General features: G+C 44.2%; 1 protein-coding gene across 1 annotated transcript in view; it reads right to left on the bottom strand.

Moving 5' to 3' along the window:
* The window catches only part of LOC309819344 (DNA topoisomerase I, mitochondrial-like), a gene marked incomplete at both ends in the record, with an annotated part of 170,207 nt that extends 151,489 nt beyond the window's left edge, over nucleotides 1–18,718 (bottom strand). Inside the window, 1 exon segment of the mRNA XM_082649440.1 lies at nucleotides 18,596–18,718. Within this exon segment, the coding sequence (XP_082505566.1) occupies nucleotides 18,596–18,718 (123 nt within the window).
* Nucleotides 18,719–18,921: the final 203 nt, after the last annotated feature.

Genomic DNA, 18,921 nt, shown 5'->3' with positions numbered 1-18,921 from the left:
ATGATGTCACGTTTTACTAAAATATAAGGTAGGTGTCAAAAATAGTACCACAAATTTTCCGGCTCTGTAGCCAAAAGGTCCCAGAACTCCATGTGGTTCTCCTTTATCATTGTTGGGAGTTATAGTTGAGGAGAGTAGAAAAAGGGTATGTTTTATTCACATAGAAACAAAACTTAAAAATAAATAATAGAGCGAGCCTTGAGTATTACTGACCCAGACTCACTTGTGTCCACTTTCTGAATGGGTTTGAGGGGGTGTCATTCACAAATAAATATCACAACTCACACTTGCATAAACTGAGGAGCAATTAAAGACAAATCTTCTCCTCCAAAATGTCATAGTGTGAATGACTTAATGCTAGTTAATAAAAATTCAGTTAATCAGAACAGGACATTAGCAGACCGTGCTGATTAAGTTAGAGTTTCTACCCAATATGATTTCAATTTCTTTGAAGATAAACTATAAGCGTCCAGATCTTGGATCCTAATACCATTCTCCAGTAAAAGGGACCAAGGCACCCTGAAGATATGACTGATTTGAGGACTGGGGCAGGAAATAAACAAGACGAGCTTGGAGCATCTGTAGGACTCAGAAAAAGAAAAAAAAAAGCCCACGATGATGAGACTGTGTCAAAGGGACACAGGAGTCAAGTGAAAGAGCTCCCCAAGGCCAACACTGGGACAATTTCAACAACAAAATAAAGTAGTATTGTATTATAATCCAGAGTATAAAATAAATACCCATAAACCCATACTGATATAGATAAGCAATTGAATAAATTAATAAATGGGGGAAATAGAGACAAATCTCTCATGCATGAAAACGAATTCTGTAGATACTTCACCCTAAAGCGGGTAGAGGCATAACTCTCTGCTCCTTAACTGTGGGCTCTGCTTCACGACCTCCTTCTAAAGACTACAGTCTGGAAAGTGGAGGGAAAGTAACTTCAAAGTGGAAAAATCTGGCAAATGCTACTCAAACCAGGCGGTCAAGGTCAACGTCCACAATGATACTATGTACCCCAGCTATGATGTGATGAAAATGGCACCCTACCTCTGTGCTCTCCTCCTCAAAACCTATATTCCCAGTCTGACCATAAGGAAAACATCACACAAATTTCAATCGAGGGGCATCCTACAATATATCTGCCCGGTACTCCTCCAAGCTGTCAAGACCACCCAAAATAAGCAAAGTCTAAAAAACTGTCACAGCTAAGAAGAACCTTGACTAAATGTAAGGCGGTATCCTGGATGGGGTTCGGAGACCCAAAAAAGAGCATTAGATAAAAACTAAGGAAATCTGAGTAAACTATGGTCTTTAGTTAATTATAATGTATCAATATCGGTTCATTAATTATAAAAAGTATACCATACTAGCGTAAGATGTTAAAAACAGGGAAAACTGTACAGGGGGATATATATGAATTCTCTATATTATCTGCTCAATTTTTTTTTGTAAATCTAAAACTCTTCCATTAACTAAAAAGTAAAATAGGGCTTCCCTGGTGGCGCAGTGGTTGAGAATCTGCCTGCCGATGCAGGGGACACGGGTTTGAGCCCTGGTCTGGGAAGATCCCACATGCCACGGAGCAACTAGGCCCGTGAGCCACAACTACTGAGCCTGCGCGTCTGGAGCCTGTGCTCCACAACAAGAGAGGCTGCAACAGTGAGAGGCCCGCGCACCGCGATGAAGAGTGGCCCCTGCTTGCCGCAACTAGAGAAAACCCTTGCACAGAAATGAAGACCCAACACAGACAAAAAAATAAATTAATTAATTTAAAAAAAAAAAGCTTTAAAAAAAAAAGTAAAATAAAATAAACCGTAAGATTCATAGTAAGTTTTTAATGAACAGAAATGTCCGGCTTGGTCTGTCTCCTTTTCACACCGAGTTCCTAACAAAATAAGCACCTTCAGGTCAGAAAGATCTAGGCAGGTTCAGTAGCTCTCAGCCTTGTAGTGCACTTAAATCACCTGATGCATCCCAATAGCAATAAATCAGCATCTCTGCTGATGGGCGTCAGCAATTTTTTAAACCCTTTCATGCTACCAAAAGTCTAGTTTTGCCAAAAAATCCCATATAACCATATCATAAAATTGCACCTTTTTGTCATCAGCATGAAACGTCTCTTTTTCATAGTAGAAAGCAACGGTGCTCCCTTTTCCTTTGTCCCTTGGGGTACCTGGGGGCTTCGGCAATGATTCTGGCAATATAAAGATAACTAAGAGAGACTCTAGCCAACTTAACAAATTTTAGAAACTTAAAGCAACGAATTACAAACTCTCTCGTTTTATTTCTCTTTTATTTTCTTGGGAAATTCTTTCTTAGGATATTGAAAGTTAGTGTGGTTTAAAAAGAAAGGATCGTGAATTAGGGAAGAAAAAGGAAATCTTTTTATCTTGAAAGAAAAAAAAAATTTAAACTTTAAATTGAAGGCACCTAAAGTTCTAATGAATACAGACAGAATCCCTGCCACTCTAGGGACGTGGAATCAGAACCTTCTGAAACACAGACCCACAGAACCTCCTTGTGTGTCCTGGACAGTGAATCACCAGACAAGCCCCGAGCCCTGGATGAGGCTCCAGCTCCCAGCCTGGCTTCCTGAACACCTGGAGAGCTTCACCAGGCTCTGAGTCTGTCTCCACCTGTTTTCATTACGCTATTTTAATAAAAGGAGCCCATCTTAGCCATTTACCGGAAAATATGTCAATTGTATGCTAACTGAACTCTTCTAATGCCATGAAGTCAGGAAGCTGCAAAGCACAGGCACACAAACATGAAGAAAGGAATTCGGACCTGTTTTTCCCCTGCTGCCCTTTCCCACCTGATCTGGAGCGGTCAGGAGAGTGTAAAACCCTATGCTGGACACATATATATGGAATCTAAAAAAAGAAAAAAAAATGGTCATGAAGAACCTAGGGGCGGGATGGGATTAAAGATGCAGACCGGGGCTTCCCTGGTGGCGCAGTGGTTGAGAGTCCACCTGCCGATGCAGGGGACATGGGTTCGTGACCCGGTCCGGGAGGATCCCACATGCCGCGGAGCGGCTGGGCCCGTGAGCCATGGCCGCTGAGCCTGCGCATCCGGAGCCTGTGCTCCGCAACGGGAGAGGCCACAACAGTGAGAGGCCCGCGTACCGCAAAAAAAAAAAAAAAAGGTGTAGGTAGACCTACTAGAGAAGGGACTTGAGGACACGGGGAGGGGGAAGGGTAAGCTGGGACGAAGTGAGAGAGTGGCATGGACATATATACACTACCAAATGTAAAACAGATGGCTAGTGGGAAGCAGCCACATAGCACAGGGAGATCAGCTCAGTGCTTTGTGAGCACCTAGAGGGGTGGGATAGGGAGGGTGGGAGGGAGACGCAAGAGGGAGGAGATATGGGGATATATGTATATGTACATATTCACTTTGTTATAAAGCAGAAACTAACACACCACTGTAAAGCAATTATACTCCAATAAAGATGTTTAAAAAAAATAAAATAAAAATAACAACAAAAGAAAAAAAGCCCTAGGGGTGGCAGGTCTACGTCAACAACAGGTATAAGCTGAGATATATTTTAAAGGCGGTGGTGGTGTATCCTTCCTTAATCAGGGGGACATCCATCAGAACCCTGGTTGCTGAAGACAGTTAAAGAAACCCACCAGGTTTAAGATAGCTCATTCTGAGACCCTGGGTACAGAAGTCATAGGCCCTTCCTAGATGCTTATTTCAGCAAAGTAAAACTCTGGTCCATGCACGTGGTGAGGTGGAATTACAGGGATCTTGGAGTCAGAAGGCACATGGGCCGAGCGTCAGCCCCATCATAACAAGCTGATGGAGGAACTTCTGTGCCTCTGTTTCATGTGCAAAAGAAAGCTAACAACTCTTCATACGCCAAGGATGGGATGCTGACGATCAAATGGATCCCGTGTGACTTCCCTCTATACCGTGTCCGTAGACAGAGGGCCCACGTTATTATGAAGAATCGTATCATGAACATTCATGGCTTTAAGGTGTATCAACAACTGACACCCTCACCTCTCTCACTGACCTTCAACCTCAGCTCAGGTATGTTTCAAGCAGAAAAACTTACCTTTCATCCTCCACACCTGTGGTTTGTGTCTTTACCGTGATTCCACCTCCAAGATTCCTCAGTGACCCACCTCTCACCGTTTCAGAGCTCAGCTCCACCTCTGCCCCCTCAGGACAGCACCCCACTCAACATCAGGCCCCTCACTGCCCAGGCCCGTGGGCACGCTTGCCTGTAGAACCAAACAACTCCCACGCCCTGCTTGTCAAGGACTCACAAATCCATTCGAGAGCTGAAAGAGACCATAGAAACCGCCCTGTCTGATGTCTTAATTTTACAAGTGAGGAAACAGAGGCTCGGGTCATTTAAGTGACCTGTGAATTGGTAGCGGAATGGAGACTGTAGTCCAGACCTCCAGAGAACATGGGCCAGCATTTGGGTCCAAATCTTTCAACATTAATCCATGACAGTGTCAACACCTTTTTCTAAGATACACATGCAGAGTTATTTAACACAAAACAAGGATGCCCCAAAGTCTCATTGTCCAAGCAGTCATTAACTCCTTTTACAACAAAGGAGTACAGTTGATTTGTCTAAAACATGTGAGCGAAGTAGAATGGTGGAAATATTTGGTGACAACACTTAGTATTGTACTACATACACAGAGGGTGCTCAGTTTTTGTTTGGCCAGTGGGTGAATGCACGCAGTAATGAATGAGGACCCGTGAGGGAAGGGCTCCTAAAACCATCATCGCAGGATTTCAACTACAAAATTGAAAGCCTGGTTTAGCACAGAAATTCATTCTTTCTCTAGAAATGTAGACCTTTTGAAATTAACTTTGCAGAGTCATTGTGCTGTTTGGAGACAGTATATTCCACATGTGCAGACATCGAAGGCAAATAACTACCCAGGATCATATTAAACCAATGCAGCTCTAACCAAAATTCCAGCTGGAGTCTGAAAAGTTAGAATTACTCTACCAGATACTAAGGCATGGAACATGCTGTAACGATTAAAAGATTATATTTCTGGTCCAGTTATTTAAAAGACTGAGCAATGGAACAGAATGGAGAATTTAAAAACAGACCCAGACTCATACCAAACTGAGTTGTGACAGAAGTGGCATCACACACAAGCAGAGGAAACATGGATCATGTTCAATAGTGCTGGCAAAATGAGCTCATTGTAATGAAAAGATGCAATTCTAGCCCTATCTCAATCTACAAGCGAAAATAAATTCAGATGGGTTTAAAGCCTCAGTATGTGGACCTAGAGAGTATCCTACTAAGTGAAGTCAGTCAGACAGAAAGACAAATATCACATGATATCATTTATACGTGGAATCTAGTAAATGATACGAATGACCTTGTTTACCAAAAAGAAACAGACACACAGACACAGAAAACAAACTCGTGGTTACCAAAGGGGAAGGGTGGGGGGAGAGATAAATTAAGGATTTGGGGGTTAAAAGATACACAATACTGTATATAAAATAGATAAACAAAAGGACCTACTGTACAGCACAGGGAACTATATTCAACATCTTGTAATAACCTATAATGGAAAAGAATATGAAAAAGCATAGGTTTTTTTTTTTTCATGGCTCACGGGCCCAGCCACTCTGCGGCATGTGGGATCTTCCCAGACCGGGGCACGAACCCACATCCCCTGCATCGGCAGGCGGACTCTCAACCACTGAGCCACCAGGGAAGCCCAAGAATAGTTTTATGTATAACTGAATCTCTTTGCTGTAGACCTGAAACTAACACAACATTGTAAATCAACTATACTTCAATTGAAAAATTTTTAAATTTCAGTATAAAAGAAGCAAAGGGGGGAGGGGAAAGTAGAAGACTAGCTTTATGACCCTGAGATTAAGAAAGATTTTTTGAAGTATGCCAGAAAAAGCACCTAAAGGGGGGGAAATGGAAAGATCTGATGACACCAAAACCAAAGATTTCTGTTCTGCTAAATACACTATAGACAAAGTTAAAACATAGGTGATACGTGGAGAGAAGATATTTCCAATGTATATAATCAAGAAAAGATTAATACCCAGAATAGTTAAGAAACTCCTATAAATCAGTAAAAACAAGAAACCACCCAATAGAAAAATGTACAGACTGTAGATGCTCAAATTGCTGAAGCAGGAATGGTATGGTTGATATGAAGAGGCACGTGTCCTTACTAGCAGGTAACCAGAGAATTCCAAAATACAGGCATCCATTTAGAGACACGCTGGCAAAAAAAAAATAAATATTCAGATAATAGCAATGTCAGCAAGCTTGACGGGAAACAGTTATTCTCACACGTGCTAGTGACTCTGCAAATATTTACGACAGTCATTTTGGTGAGCAGTCTAGCAGTATGTAGTAAAATTGTGTTAGTACACGCCCTAGAGCACAGGAATTTCCAGCTATGTACCTCCAGAGAACTCGATCAACACAGAGACATGTATAAAGATTGTTAGAATAGCAAAAAGAGGGGGAAATATTTTCAAAGTGGGGTTTATGTACGTATTATTATTCAGAGGTCAACCAATGATTCATTACCAAGAACGGAGCTAGAAAACAATGTTGTGAACAAACATGGAAGTTCAACCTGGTACCTAGTACAATCCTATTAAGATCAAGTTCAGAGCATACGGGAAACATGTATTTTTCATAGGTATTCATATGCAGAAGGAGAATGCTCACTACGCTTATGGGAATCAGCGCCCTATGAGAGCCAATGCCACTGGGAGACAAGAGGAACAATTAAAAGGTTTGCAGTTGGAAGACATCTTTTAATTGACACAACAAGGAGCAGTATTAATACAATTGTGTGTGCTTAGAGGCCACAACAGTTACAAATAATAAAGAGAACAGTTTAAAATGGGGCTGGGAGGAGAAAACAAATGACCTGTCTTTCATGTACGGACAGTGAGTGTACAGAAAGGGGTTAACCTAAAATTCACTGAAGTCAGACATTTGTCTGGAGGAGGGGCAACCTCCCTGGACAGCCTTTCATCCTTTTCAACGTCAGGGGTAATTGAGTGTTAATTCTGCTGACCTTACTTGCTGCAGTTCCTCCATCCCTGGAGCGTCCCCGGCTGTCAGGCAGCAGGCTTTACAGAGCTGTCGACTTAATGTTTTTCTTTTGACTCAATTTTTTACCCGAGGCATTTCAATCCTGTAACTTCAGCAATCAATTTAGGGCCCAAAGCAACACAAGCCTCAGCTCTCTAGAAGCAGGTATTTGCATGTGAGCTAAGAGCTTAAGCACTGAGGAATGAGTTCAGTCCAAGCAGACCTGAGTAGGACCTTATGCTAAATCGCCACCCAGTCAGCTGACTTCGCGCAGAATTACACTGTGTGTGTGTGTCGGGGAGATGATGTATTAAACTTTTATACTATTTTTGAAAGTTGTAAGCTATTTTTAATGCTGTTGGCTTTAATGATTCTAAGCCAATGTTTTAAAAGTCATCATGAAATTCCAATAGCTAGGTGTGTCACAGAAAGAGAAATTGTTTGCAACATAACTTTAATGGAATTATACTAAGAAAATCAGTTTGATTTTTTAAATTTTTTTAGACAACGCCATTTCTTCAAAAACTAGAATGACAAAGGGCACATGCTAGGCCTGGCCTGCCAAGAAATAGGAAGTCACCTCCACTGAGGACTTGTCATTATACATTTTTTAAAAATTCTTAACCTCTAAAATGACATAGAGGTTATTTTCTGTTCACTATAAGGAATTCTGGATCCGGGATCAGACATTTGTTGGAATCTTGCAAGCCAGCCAGTGGATTACTTATTAGATCCAGATCTTCTACCCAAGAGAGAAATTGCTACATTCATTGCCATTATTTGCCAAGGCAGAAGCCAGGCTCCCAGCTAGAAGTTTCCCGTGTCCTCCCAGCTGTGCTACAGAGTAACGACCTAACCTAAACAACCAAGCCTAGTGAGACTGACATCCAAAGCATCTCAGATCCGGATACTTTCGTGGGTGTTTGGAAAGAGAGCAGCTTCCCTCTCAGCTGTGCTGCAGGAGAGGAGACCACACCACATGCTCAGCTAGCCTTGGCGTCGACAGTCAGCATCCCTAACTCCACCCAACAGACGGCACAGCTTGATCCCCTAACGGTCAAAATAAAATAATCGTACTGACTCCACTGGCCCGCAGGTCAGTACCGAGAAAAGCAGTCCTTCCTTAGTAAGAAATGACACATCCATTTATGTGAGGCAAGAAGAGCCTGGAAGCGTATTAAAAAAAAAAACAAATTGAGTCAAGGTGCCTGGAAATTGAAGCTAGCAGGCTTCAGCCCACCCTGCTGAGATGAGTTAGTTACTGAAGATACTGAGAAATAAAGGCAGGCGTTCTGTGAGCCACAAACCTAAGGTGAATGAGGGGGTCTTCCTGGCAGCCGTTTTGTCCCAGTTATACAAGGATTCAGGGGAAGAAAGTCTTGGAGGTGCAAAGATACTCCTTGTAGAAGACCACCTTTAGGGGTGCGCAGGGCCTCCAGGCTGCGGTGTCGGTTGGGAGAAATGGCTACTGGGCGCTGTCCCAGCGTCTTCACACAGAGCTCCCCTCCTTCCAGCAGCCACCCCGACCCCCTGCAGCGGAGAGGGAAGCCAGCGGGAGGTTTCTCCTTCCCATGAGAGCAGCACAGAGCCCTCGACGGGACAGAGAAAGACCATCTGAGATTTCAATAGCCACTGAAGGCGCAGGCGGAGGATGAGACAGCAATTGCAACCTCACCGTGCAGGTGACTCACCTGGGTGTGGGTTCAGTCCAGCAGAGCCGAGGTGCAACTGGGGAGAGCGCGTTTCCAACCAGCTCCCCCGTGTGGACCACGCTGAGGGTCTGACCTCACTCTTGAGTGACCGGGTTTAAAGGAATGATGAAAAAAGCCAAAGGGGATGGCGATGCCAAAACTCCTCTAATGTGATGAACTGATAGGGAGATGCTGTTAAGTGCACACCTGCACACCTCTTTGCTTCAGGAGAATTTTGTCCCCAGAGATGCTTACGACGGGCGAGGTGCTGCCCTGACTGTTTCCCCTGCAGTCCTGCTCTGTTTCCGGGTGCCCGGGACGCGAGTGGCGTCACCTGCCACCCAAACCCTTGAGACAGAGAACTCAGATTTATTCTCAATGCCTCCTTTTTCTCAGAGCCACACCAGACTTCTTACTTTACGCCACTGAGTTTGGGTGATTTGTTCCTAGGCCGCGGATAACTGGGAAAGGTACCCAATGGCTGTCGGGCACTATGTTAGGTGTTGGGGATACGCCTCCCCCTGTGGAGTTTAAAACTCGATGACCCCGTGCTCTCTGTGAATGTGAGAAACAACCCCTGGCCTCCCTGATTTTGCTGTGCAAATAGCAATATAGGAAATACTCGTGCAAACAGCTATGTGCCAATACAAGAAAACACAGGTAAGTGCAATGGTTAGAACAGCAAACAGAATTGATTGAAAAGAGGGAGCTCCTGGGACCTGTACAATCAGAGAGAGTCAGTAAGGAACCAGGAACTGGGTTGAATGTCCAGGATTCATGTGGGTGGAGGTGCTGGGAAGGGCAGGCGTTTTATCCTGTGTTCAGTGCCATGGACGGGTGTGGGAGAGAGTTCCCACCCAAGGAAGTGTGTGAGAGAAATGACCAGGAAAATCAACAGGAGGCAGAAGGCAGTGTCTTGAAGGTCATAGGAAGGGTTTAGACCTCATTTTCTAGGCAAGAGGATGGTACCGAAGGTTTACAAGCCATAGATGAGCCACGTTGAGAAGTGCAATGAACCTGACAGCGGAAGGAACATGAACTGGATTCACACAAGAGGCAGGGATCCCAACGGGGGACTCTTGAAATAACGTTCAAACAGAGTAAGGGGGGTCTTTCACTCTACGTAACCCCCTCCCATGACAGGCCCCACCACTGCTCTTCCAAAATGTCATTTGCTGCCTCTCCTGTCTGGGTCTGTTGCAGCACTTTCTGGCCTCTGGAGCCGTGATGTGCTCTTACTGACCCATGTTTCCCATGCTGAGCCCGGTGATGGAAAGGCTGCCCGGTGAGTGGGCTCCTGCCATCACAAGGCCCCTGGCAGCTGCTTCCTGATGACCTGAGGGCTTCTCAATGCCTGTTGTTTGTTTTGACCGTTTGATCCTCCAGGCTCTACACGCTAGCATTAATTCACCGATGCCTGCCTAGTTTTATCCTCAAGTGAGCCATGCATGTGAAGTCAAAGTCAGGTGTCCCCAGAGTAGAAGCATTCCTGGCTCCTGGAAGAGATGCTCTGTAATGACAATTGTGTGGTGCTTTCATCTTCAAAGCCCAGTGCAAACATTACCTAATTAACCCTCCCTGTGTACCTGGAAGGCAGGGAAGCATCTCTGAACTCAGTTTCAGGAGAGAAGATGGGAAGCTGCAGTGAAATGGCAAAAGTCCTCCACCAGAAAGGTTCAGCTTGGTACCAAAGCCAGCAAGGAAGGGCCTGACCCCTGTGCCCCCATGCAGAGCCAAGGAGGTGGCAACTTATTACCAAGGTCATATGCAGAACCTCCTTGGAAGGTTTAGCATTGGGAAGGCAGGGTGCTGGGCGCTGGCGTTGGATTTTACTGTCTAGTTGTACGGCCTCTCCATACTCTGAATTCCTCGTCTGTCAAAGAAGCCCTATTAGTCTGTGATTCCCATCACATAACAGCGCTAAAGCAATTCGTGAAAAGAGTGCTCAGAAAATGAACTCTAATGAGGTCCTCCAATACGGATCATTTTAGCAGCTGGGAAAAATCCTAAGCAGATGAGTCCTCGTTCCCCTTTTGTACAAAATCTCTCCCTCATTCAGCCACAACCCCACCGGCAACAATGTCCCTCATTACCTCTCTGAGCAAAATGTCCTCAGGAGCTCTCCCCCTCTCCCCCATCAAACCGACCTCAGAAACAGCCTCCCGTCTCACCGACACTAAGGCTAGAAGAGAGTTAGGGTTTAGCGTAAGCCGTCCAGGGGGACTTTGCATTTCAGCTGAAGTCCTGCCTGTGGTGTTCTGGCCACAGGGAACTAACCTATAGAGGCATCTGGGTGGCAGGACCCTGATATCATACACCTCACGGCTAACGAGTTTTGAGTGTTTAGCAGAAGCCAAGCCCTGTGGAAAAGGAAGCCTCGTGCTGTGGTTAAGAGCATGGCCCCCTGGTCTTTCCACCACTGGGAAACTGCTTCATCTCTCTGTGCCTGTTTCTTCTCTAAACTGGGAATAATAACTTATCCCCTACGCTTGTTACGATGCTGCAATGAATGAACGCGCATACGGTGCGGAGCATAGTGCCAGCACACAGTAAGCACCAAAATACAGCCTGTATTGTTATAGGCACTTTACTCGCAGTAACAAGTGTGTGTTATACAACTTTTGACGTGAGCACTAGCTCCAGCCCTGCTTAAACATAGAGACTGAGGCACAGAGGTGAACACACAGCTCGGTCGCACAGCTGGTCCACAGTGAAGCTGGGTGCCCACCAGGCCGCCTGGCTGCAGAACAGGACCTTACCCTATGCAGCGCTGCACAGGCCTTGCCGTGCGCAGGGCCCCGGGGAGACGGGCCCAAGGCAGCCACGCGGGCTAGGTGAGAGGAGCCTGGGTTCAAGCCGTGTGTCATCCACAGCAAACACACCAAGGAAGTGCTCTCTCTCTGTTCCTCCCATCTTGGCATCTTCATCCCTGACACAGACATGATCCACCATTGCAGGTGGTCACGAAGATCAAATAACTGTGCAAGCGGATTTTAAAAAGTCTCAAGAGCTCTCTCTTCAAATGTAAGGAATGGTTAGGATCCACTGCAGCATGAGCTGATGCGGGGTAGCTCTAAGCGAGGCACTGAAGGAGGCAGGGCTGGAAGGCCTTGGAGGTCACTTGTGCTGCCGGGGGGTCCTCGTTCATGAAGGTGATTGGCTACCAGAGAAACGTGGTAGGAGCTGGGCTGGGGGTCTGGCATCCGGGGCCAACGCCACCCTACAAACCCGACTGTAGGTCTCACTGTGCAGCCCTCCCCATAAAGCAGGAACCCGCCGCATTTCAGATGCCTTGTGAGGCTGCCCTGCACTCCCTCCCAAGAGCTCCTCCCGGGCCGGACACCCACGGGATGGGCCTGGGACCGTGGTCCTTAGAGGTCCCTAGTGGGGCAGCATGAGAGGCAGCCCCTGCAGGGTCTGCAGTCCCCCGTATCCTTGGCCCCTACCACGGGGCTTGATCAACTCTGCTGCACCATCTGTTTTATTGCAGAGCCAGGCTGAGGTCCCAAGGCACATGGGCTGTCCCAGTCAGCACCCAACTGTGGGGTCTGGGGAGAACGCACTACTCAGGTCTTTGGAGAAATTCACCCAATTCCTGATAACCTGATGTTCTCAGTGTGCAGACTTTTAAATTCCCAAAGGCAAGTGACCCAAACTGCTATGCTGTGGATGTGAAGGTTACGCAAACGCATTTTCAAATGACTGCGTTCTTTGACGGCAGCACATCTGCTTTCGCAGCTAATCAGAACGATCTCTTTTAAATCTCGATACTTTTTTATCCTGTGTTTTGGTTAACAAAAGCCACCATCCCTTGCCCCTGGATGAGAGCAAAGAACAAAGGGCAGCCCAGAGAAGACAGTATCCAGCCCACAGTTCAAGTCCATCCTCCACCTGCAGCTACCCTGAGTGCCGAGCTAAGGTGGCAGGTCCCGGGGGTGATGACACCGCAGCTCCCAGCTGCTCTGGGGTCCTCACACCATCAGGTTGCTCACTGGCTCCTCTGAATGCTATTTCCTATGTTCACAGCTTGATTTTGCTGCAATTTGCACATATTTTGCCTCTCATGAATAATGCCTCATTCAAATCTGTCACAAGACGCAGTATATTTTGGAAGCCACTTAATGGCAAAGGTGAGTGATTTGCCCAAGCTTGTATATATTTTCCGACTCCTACTTCCCACTGCTTTTCTGCCTGCCAGCCCCAGCTCACGTCTGTGTCTTTTGTCACAGTATCACCATTTAACCGTATCAAGTATGCTCTGTGTGCCCAGTGCTCTAGCAAATGAACAGAAACATAATGTTCCTGCCAAGTTGATTTAGCATCTAACCAGGGAGCAAGAGAAGAAACAAATAGTAGAAGGAGAGGTCCCTGTCACACTGAGGTCAGACCACTGTAAAACTGGGCCTGAAGTCTTCCCCATACAACCTCCCATGCCTCCCCTGACAGATGCTTCTCCAAGAGAGGCTACTGCGGGGAGAGTTGTAGGAAATTTTTTTCCTGAAATAAGGTTACCACTCTATTTGGGACCTCCCCTAAAACAGGATCCTGGTCTGAGCAGCCTCATTTATCCACCCTAACCCACATCTCTGGTCCCCTTCGGCTCGCCACCCTTATCCCATCCTTCAGGGTAGTATTCGTCACACACAATTTTATTTGAAATTGCGTCAAAAAGAATAAAATACCTAGAAATAAATTTAAGCAACGAAGTGAAAGACCTCTAACTGAAAACTATAAGACACTAATGAAAGAAACTGAAGAAGACACATGGAAGCATGGAAAGATATTCCATGCTTACAGTTTGGAAGAATTAATATTATTAAAAAGTCCCTACTAACCAAAGCAATTTACAGTATCAATGCAATCCCTATCAAAATCCAATAGCATTTTTCACAGAAATAGAACAAACGATCCTAAAATTTATACGGAACCACACAACATACCAAATAGCCAAAGAAACTGAGCACAAAGAACAAGGTTGGCAACATCACACTTCCTGATTTCAAGCTATATTATAAAACTACAGTAACCAAAACAGAATGGTGTTGGCACAAAAACAGACACATAGGTTAATGGAACAGAGTAGAGAACCCAGAAATAAACCCACACCTACATGTTCAATTAATTTATGTTAAGGCAGCCAAGAATATATTGATACAGTGGGGAAAGGATTGTCTTTTCAATAAATAGTATTGGGAAAACTGGACAGTCACATGCAAAAGGATGCAGCCGGACCACTATCTTGTACCATACACAAAAATCAACTCAAAATGGATTAAAGGCTTGACTATAAGAACTAAAACCATGAAACTCCTAGAAGAAAACATGTTGGGTAAGCTCCTTGACATCCATCTTGGTGATGAGTTTTTGGATTTGACACCAAAAGCAAAGGCAGCAAAAACAAAAATGACCAAGTGGGACTACATCAAACTAAAAAGCTTCTGCACAACAAAGGAAACCATCAACAGAATGAAAGGGTAACCTATGGAATGAGAGAAAATATTTGAAAATCATATATCTGATAAGGGGTTAATATCCAAAATACATCAAGAACTCAATTTTTAAAAATCCAATTAAAAAATGGGCAGAGGATCTGAACAGATATTTTTCTAAAGAGGATATACAAATGGACAACAGGTACATAAAAGGTGCTCAACATCACTCACCATGAGGAAAATGCAAATCAAAACCACAATGAGATATCACCTCACACCTATTAGAATGGCTATTATAAAAAGAGAAGAAATAACAAGTGTTGGCAAGGATGTGGAGAAAAGGGACCCCTCCTGCACTGTTGGTGGGAATGTAAATTTGTGCAGGCACTGTGGAAAACAGTATGGAGGGTCCTCAAAAAATTAAAAATAGAACTACGATATGATTCAGCAATTTCACTTCTGGGTATTTATCCTAAGGAAATGAAATCACTCTGTACCCCCATGTTCACTGCAGCATTATTTACAACAGCCAAGATATGAAAGTTACCTAAGTGTCCATCAATGGATGAATGGATAAAAAAGTGTGATACATAGTTCAGCCATAAAAAAAAGGAAATTCTGCCATTTGCAACAGCATGGATGGACCTTGAGGTCATTATGTTAAATGAGATGAGTAACTCCAAAGTCTTATGAATATAATTACATGTAGAAATTGTTTTAATGTGTAATGCTTGGTTCATTTCTCTGTCTTGTCCAATACCTTGTGTCCTACAATGACTATCCTTGGATTAGAGGCTGATGGTACTTGACAAAGGTCTGGTGACTCATCATGTCACACAGGTGAGAAGGAAACTCAGCTGACCTGAACTTCCCTGCCATGTCTTGCCCAGGATCTCGCTCACATTTACATGTGCCTCCGGAGAGGCAAAACTCCTCCCCAGCATGTTCTGTGCTTCTAGGGTCTTCTCTTATCTCCTCTATTTCTGAAGCAGAGTCTGGTTAATGAGTCAGTTTGGGGTTTGAGTCTAACCTTTTGTTTAAGATTTGACAGTAGTTTTCATTTTTAAAAACACGTAAGAGGAGGACAATATTTTGACCACTAACTTGTAGGTTTGCTTTTCTCCTTTGGACTATATTAAAAAAAAAAAAGTAATGCTTTTTGGTTGTGCCTGCAAAGCCCTCATTATCTTTATCATCAGAAAGCACTCATTAAGCCCTAATTGGACCAGGTGCTTCAATTAGAGGCGGCACCGTCAAATGTAGAGTTGTAGAAAGCTTCTCATTGTGCTCCTAATGGAAAGATGCATGTGTCTGAGAAGGGTTTAACTTCATATATTCGAAAGTATGTTCAATCCCAAGGGATTTGTTTTGTGTGAGTCTCCAGATAGCAAGATGGAAGATGAGAGGAAAAAGGGGGGGATGGTATAGTCGCTTGCTTGCAAACAGACACTGGTGTCTATCACTAAAATATAGATATGCACATATCTATATTCCCCTGAAACAAGTCCTCTAATGAAGGCATCTCCCCCTAGAGAGCAGCATATTTAATTAGAATGGATTTATGTATGCCTTGGCTCACCAGGAGAGCCTCCAGAGGTGAACATCTTGTTATGGGAAAGCCCAGGAGATGGAGCCGCCAATCTTCCTCCAGCAGAATTTGCACAATAGGAACAGTAGGTACAGGGCATTCTGCTTCTAATAAAGACACAGATCTAGAGTCACCGGCTTCTGCTTAGTTTTCAAGAAGAGCCCCTTAGAACCTGGGTATCCCTCCTTTCGCCATATTAGGTAAACCTGCTCCTGTGGTCAACGTTGAAACTCCAAGAACCTATCCCTTGGCCTCCTAGCTGCTGTAATTAGCAAGGAGGATGGTGGCTCACTTCTACCTAAATTCATACCATGTTGGATTCCTAAATAGAAAACACACAAGTCCTTTCAATGTAAATATTTCCTTCTTTCCTCTCTAACCAAAAAGGCACGCTGACAATGCCGCAACGAGGTCCACTTTTTTCATTAATTTCTTCTAGAAAACAACAGTCTTCTTTAAAATAAGGTTTTTGCATTTCAGATTATTACATAAAAAGAAAACGTAACGATTTTAAAGGGATGATGTTTTATACAGTTTCAGTTTTTAAAATGAAAACAAATAGTGGGTAAACATGTTGTTAAAATATTGAATAATGGAATGAAATAATGGAATGTCAAAATATCTTACGTTTGCACAGCCCCTCTAAGTTGACAAAAATCTTGGGAATCTTTCCAACAGCTCTTTGAGAAGGGCAGGGGAGGTATTACCATCACTCACAGTCTACCAGCAAATCATAACTTCCTCTGTTGACTTCACAACTATGAAATAGTTGGAGATTGCAGGTCTAAATTATAAGATTTTTAAGTTGAATTGCAGATTGTGTTAAACTGTGATGGAAATGGCCATTTATACATGCATCTATCATCCCAACTGCTCTGGTCATTGCTACTGGCTGACTAGCAACTTCTAATCCACAATTTATTCAGTCATTACTAGTGTTCATTCATTTTATTTATTTAGTTTGAGGGCTTGTGCAGCATGCGGGATCTTAGTTCCCCGACCGGGGATGGAACCCGTGCCCCCTGCATTGGGAGCATGGAGTCTTAACCACTGGACAGCCAGGGAAGTCCCACTAGTGTTCATTTAAAAGGGACCTCATGGCCATGTGAGAAGTGCCTGGTGTCTCGATACAAGTGATATAAATGAACTTATTTACAGAAACAGACTCACAGACTTCAAAAACAAACTTATGGTTACCAAAGGGGAAAGGGGGAGGGAGGGATAAATTAGGAGTTTGGGATTAACAGATACACACTACTATATATAAAATAGATAATTGACAAGGACCTACTGCATAGCACAGGGTACTCAACCTTCTGTAATAACCTATATGGGAAAAGAATCTGAAAAAGCATGGGTATATGTATATGTATAACTGAATCACTTTGCTGTACACCTGAAACTAACACAACATTGTAAATCAACTATACTCTAATAAAAATTTAAAAAACAGTTGTACCACAAATTTTTTAAAAAAGCAAAAAAATAAATAAATGAAATAAAAAATGAAAGTTCTTGGGGGTTTGGGTGACCCCTCTTGTCCAGCACGTGTAATCCATAATAACCCTTCGGTAACTGACCAGTTTAGCTGAAACATTTCATACAGAAGAAAGTTGAGCACAATGATTCCCATCTCTTATTGTGCCCATGCAACTCAGCTAACCCGGCAATCGCTAGCAATTTTGGTGAGGTTGTAGAAAACTGCTTTATCAGGAGACTTACCAAATAAACAGAAAGAAAGTTTCCAGGATTTAGCAAAAAGACACAGGCAAAGAAGACAGGCTGACGTAACGACTAGGCAGCTCCAGAGCGGAAGGGAACGAGAGTCGCCAACGCCCTCCCAGGGTTCATTATGCCTCTTGAGCTGTTGGTAGGAAAGTTAATTTTTAAATGCTTTGAGGTGATTAAGAAGCTGGGCATCACTCTAAATGTAAATAAGTCCCATTTCATTTCCTCGAAGCTGACTCTGATTGGGGCAGTCACCAGCTCCTTAGCTTGCTGATAAATTTCAGATCCATAGTCTGGTTCATAATTAACCCTGTCTTCTCATGGAGTCAAAGCATAGCAAACTCATTTGTAAACACAAGCGCAGCCAGAGACCTCAGTTCTCGACAGTTTCACTGGGGAAAAGTTGGTTTATCGCAGAAAGCCATATTAAGACCTGAAAGCCTTTTGGCGTTGATGATGGAGTGCTGACCAAATATTTGGTGGAAGGTGGTGTCATTTCCTTCAACCAACAAATCTGCATTTGAGAGACCGTCCTAGTGATTGAGTTTTGGTCCTTCTTTTTTAAATACCAAGATTTCGGTCCCTTCGACATACAGCTTCTGGAAGGAGCCCGATTAATTATTTATTTCCCACTCACTCACTCCTTCTCCCTGAGTAGGCGCTATTCATTCTCCTATCTTATCGTAATGAGCCAGGTCACCGCTGAACTGAACTTAAATCACGACTGTTTGGCGGTGCCTCCTTTACAGGCCTGGATGGCCTAGTTTATATTGTTTGTACTTCACTGATGTCGGTGCGCTGGTGTAAGATTGTATAACTGCTTTACCCCGGGGACCCTCATAAAAATGAGTGGGTTGGCTCATAAAACTGTCACACTGTGCAAAACTGTAAATAGCTTCCTTAGAGGCAGGGCAAGTCCAAGGCTGCAAAAAGTGCATACCCCCGGTGCCAGAGAATGGAACTGCCCCGCTAGAGTTTGCACCTCTGCAATTTGGCAGGGTCCTGTTTGTCCTGGGAATTGCAGCGCCAATTGTTTTATCCGTGTTTTGCAACTCAACACCGTTTCCTCACTCACAGTTGCCTTCTGTTTCCTCTTTGCCACTGTTTGCAGACACAGGAAAAGGCCAGTGGGCTCACATGAGGACAAGGCCCCTGCTGGAGCTTGGTCATGTCGACAAGCCAAGTGATGATCCGTCATCGTCGCTGTGTTTACGTGAGGGATTAAATAAATAAACGGTCTCTGTACAGCTGCTGTTTTTACTATCTGCTTTCAAGATTCAGAATGATGTTCCAGAGGAGCTAGACTCTGACCCAGTAGATTGAGCAGAAGTGACTTGGGGGATGACTCCTTTGCCTATATTGTTGGTAAGCCTTCCACTCCCAGCACGCTGGGACATCCTG

The sequence above is a fragment of the Grampus griseus genome, assembly GCF_964374135.1.
Source record: "Grampus griseus genome assembly, chromosome: 2".
Lineage (NCBI taxonomy): Eukaryota > Metazoa > Chordata > Mammalia > Artiodactyla > Delphinidae > Grampus > Grampus griseus.
Note: the sequence above shows the minus strand (reverse complement) of the source record. Positions and strands in the feature narration are given on the sequence as shown.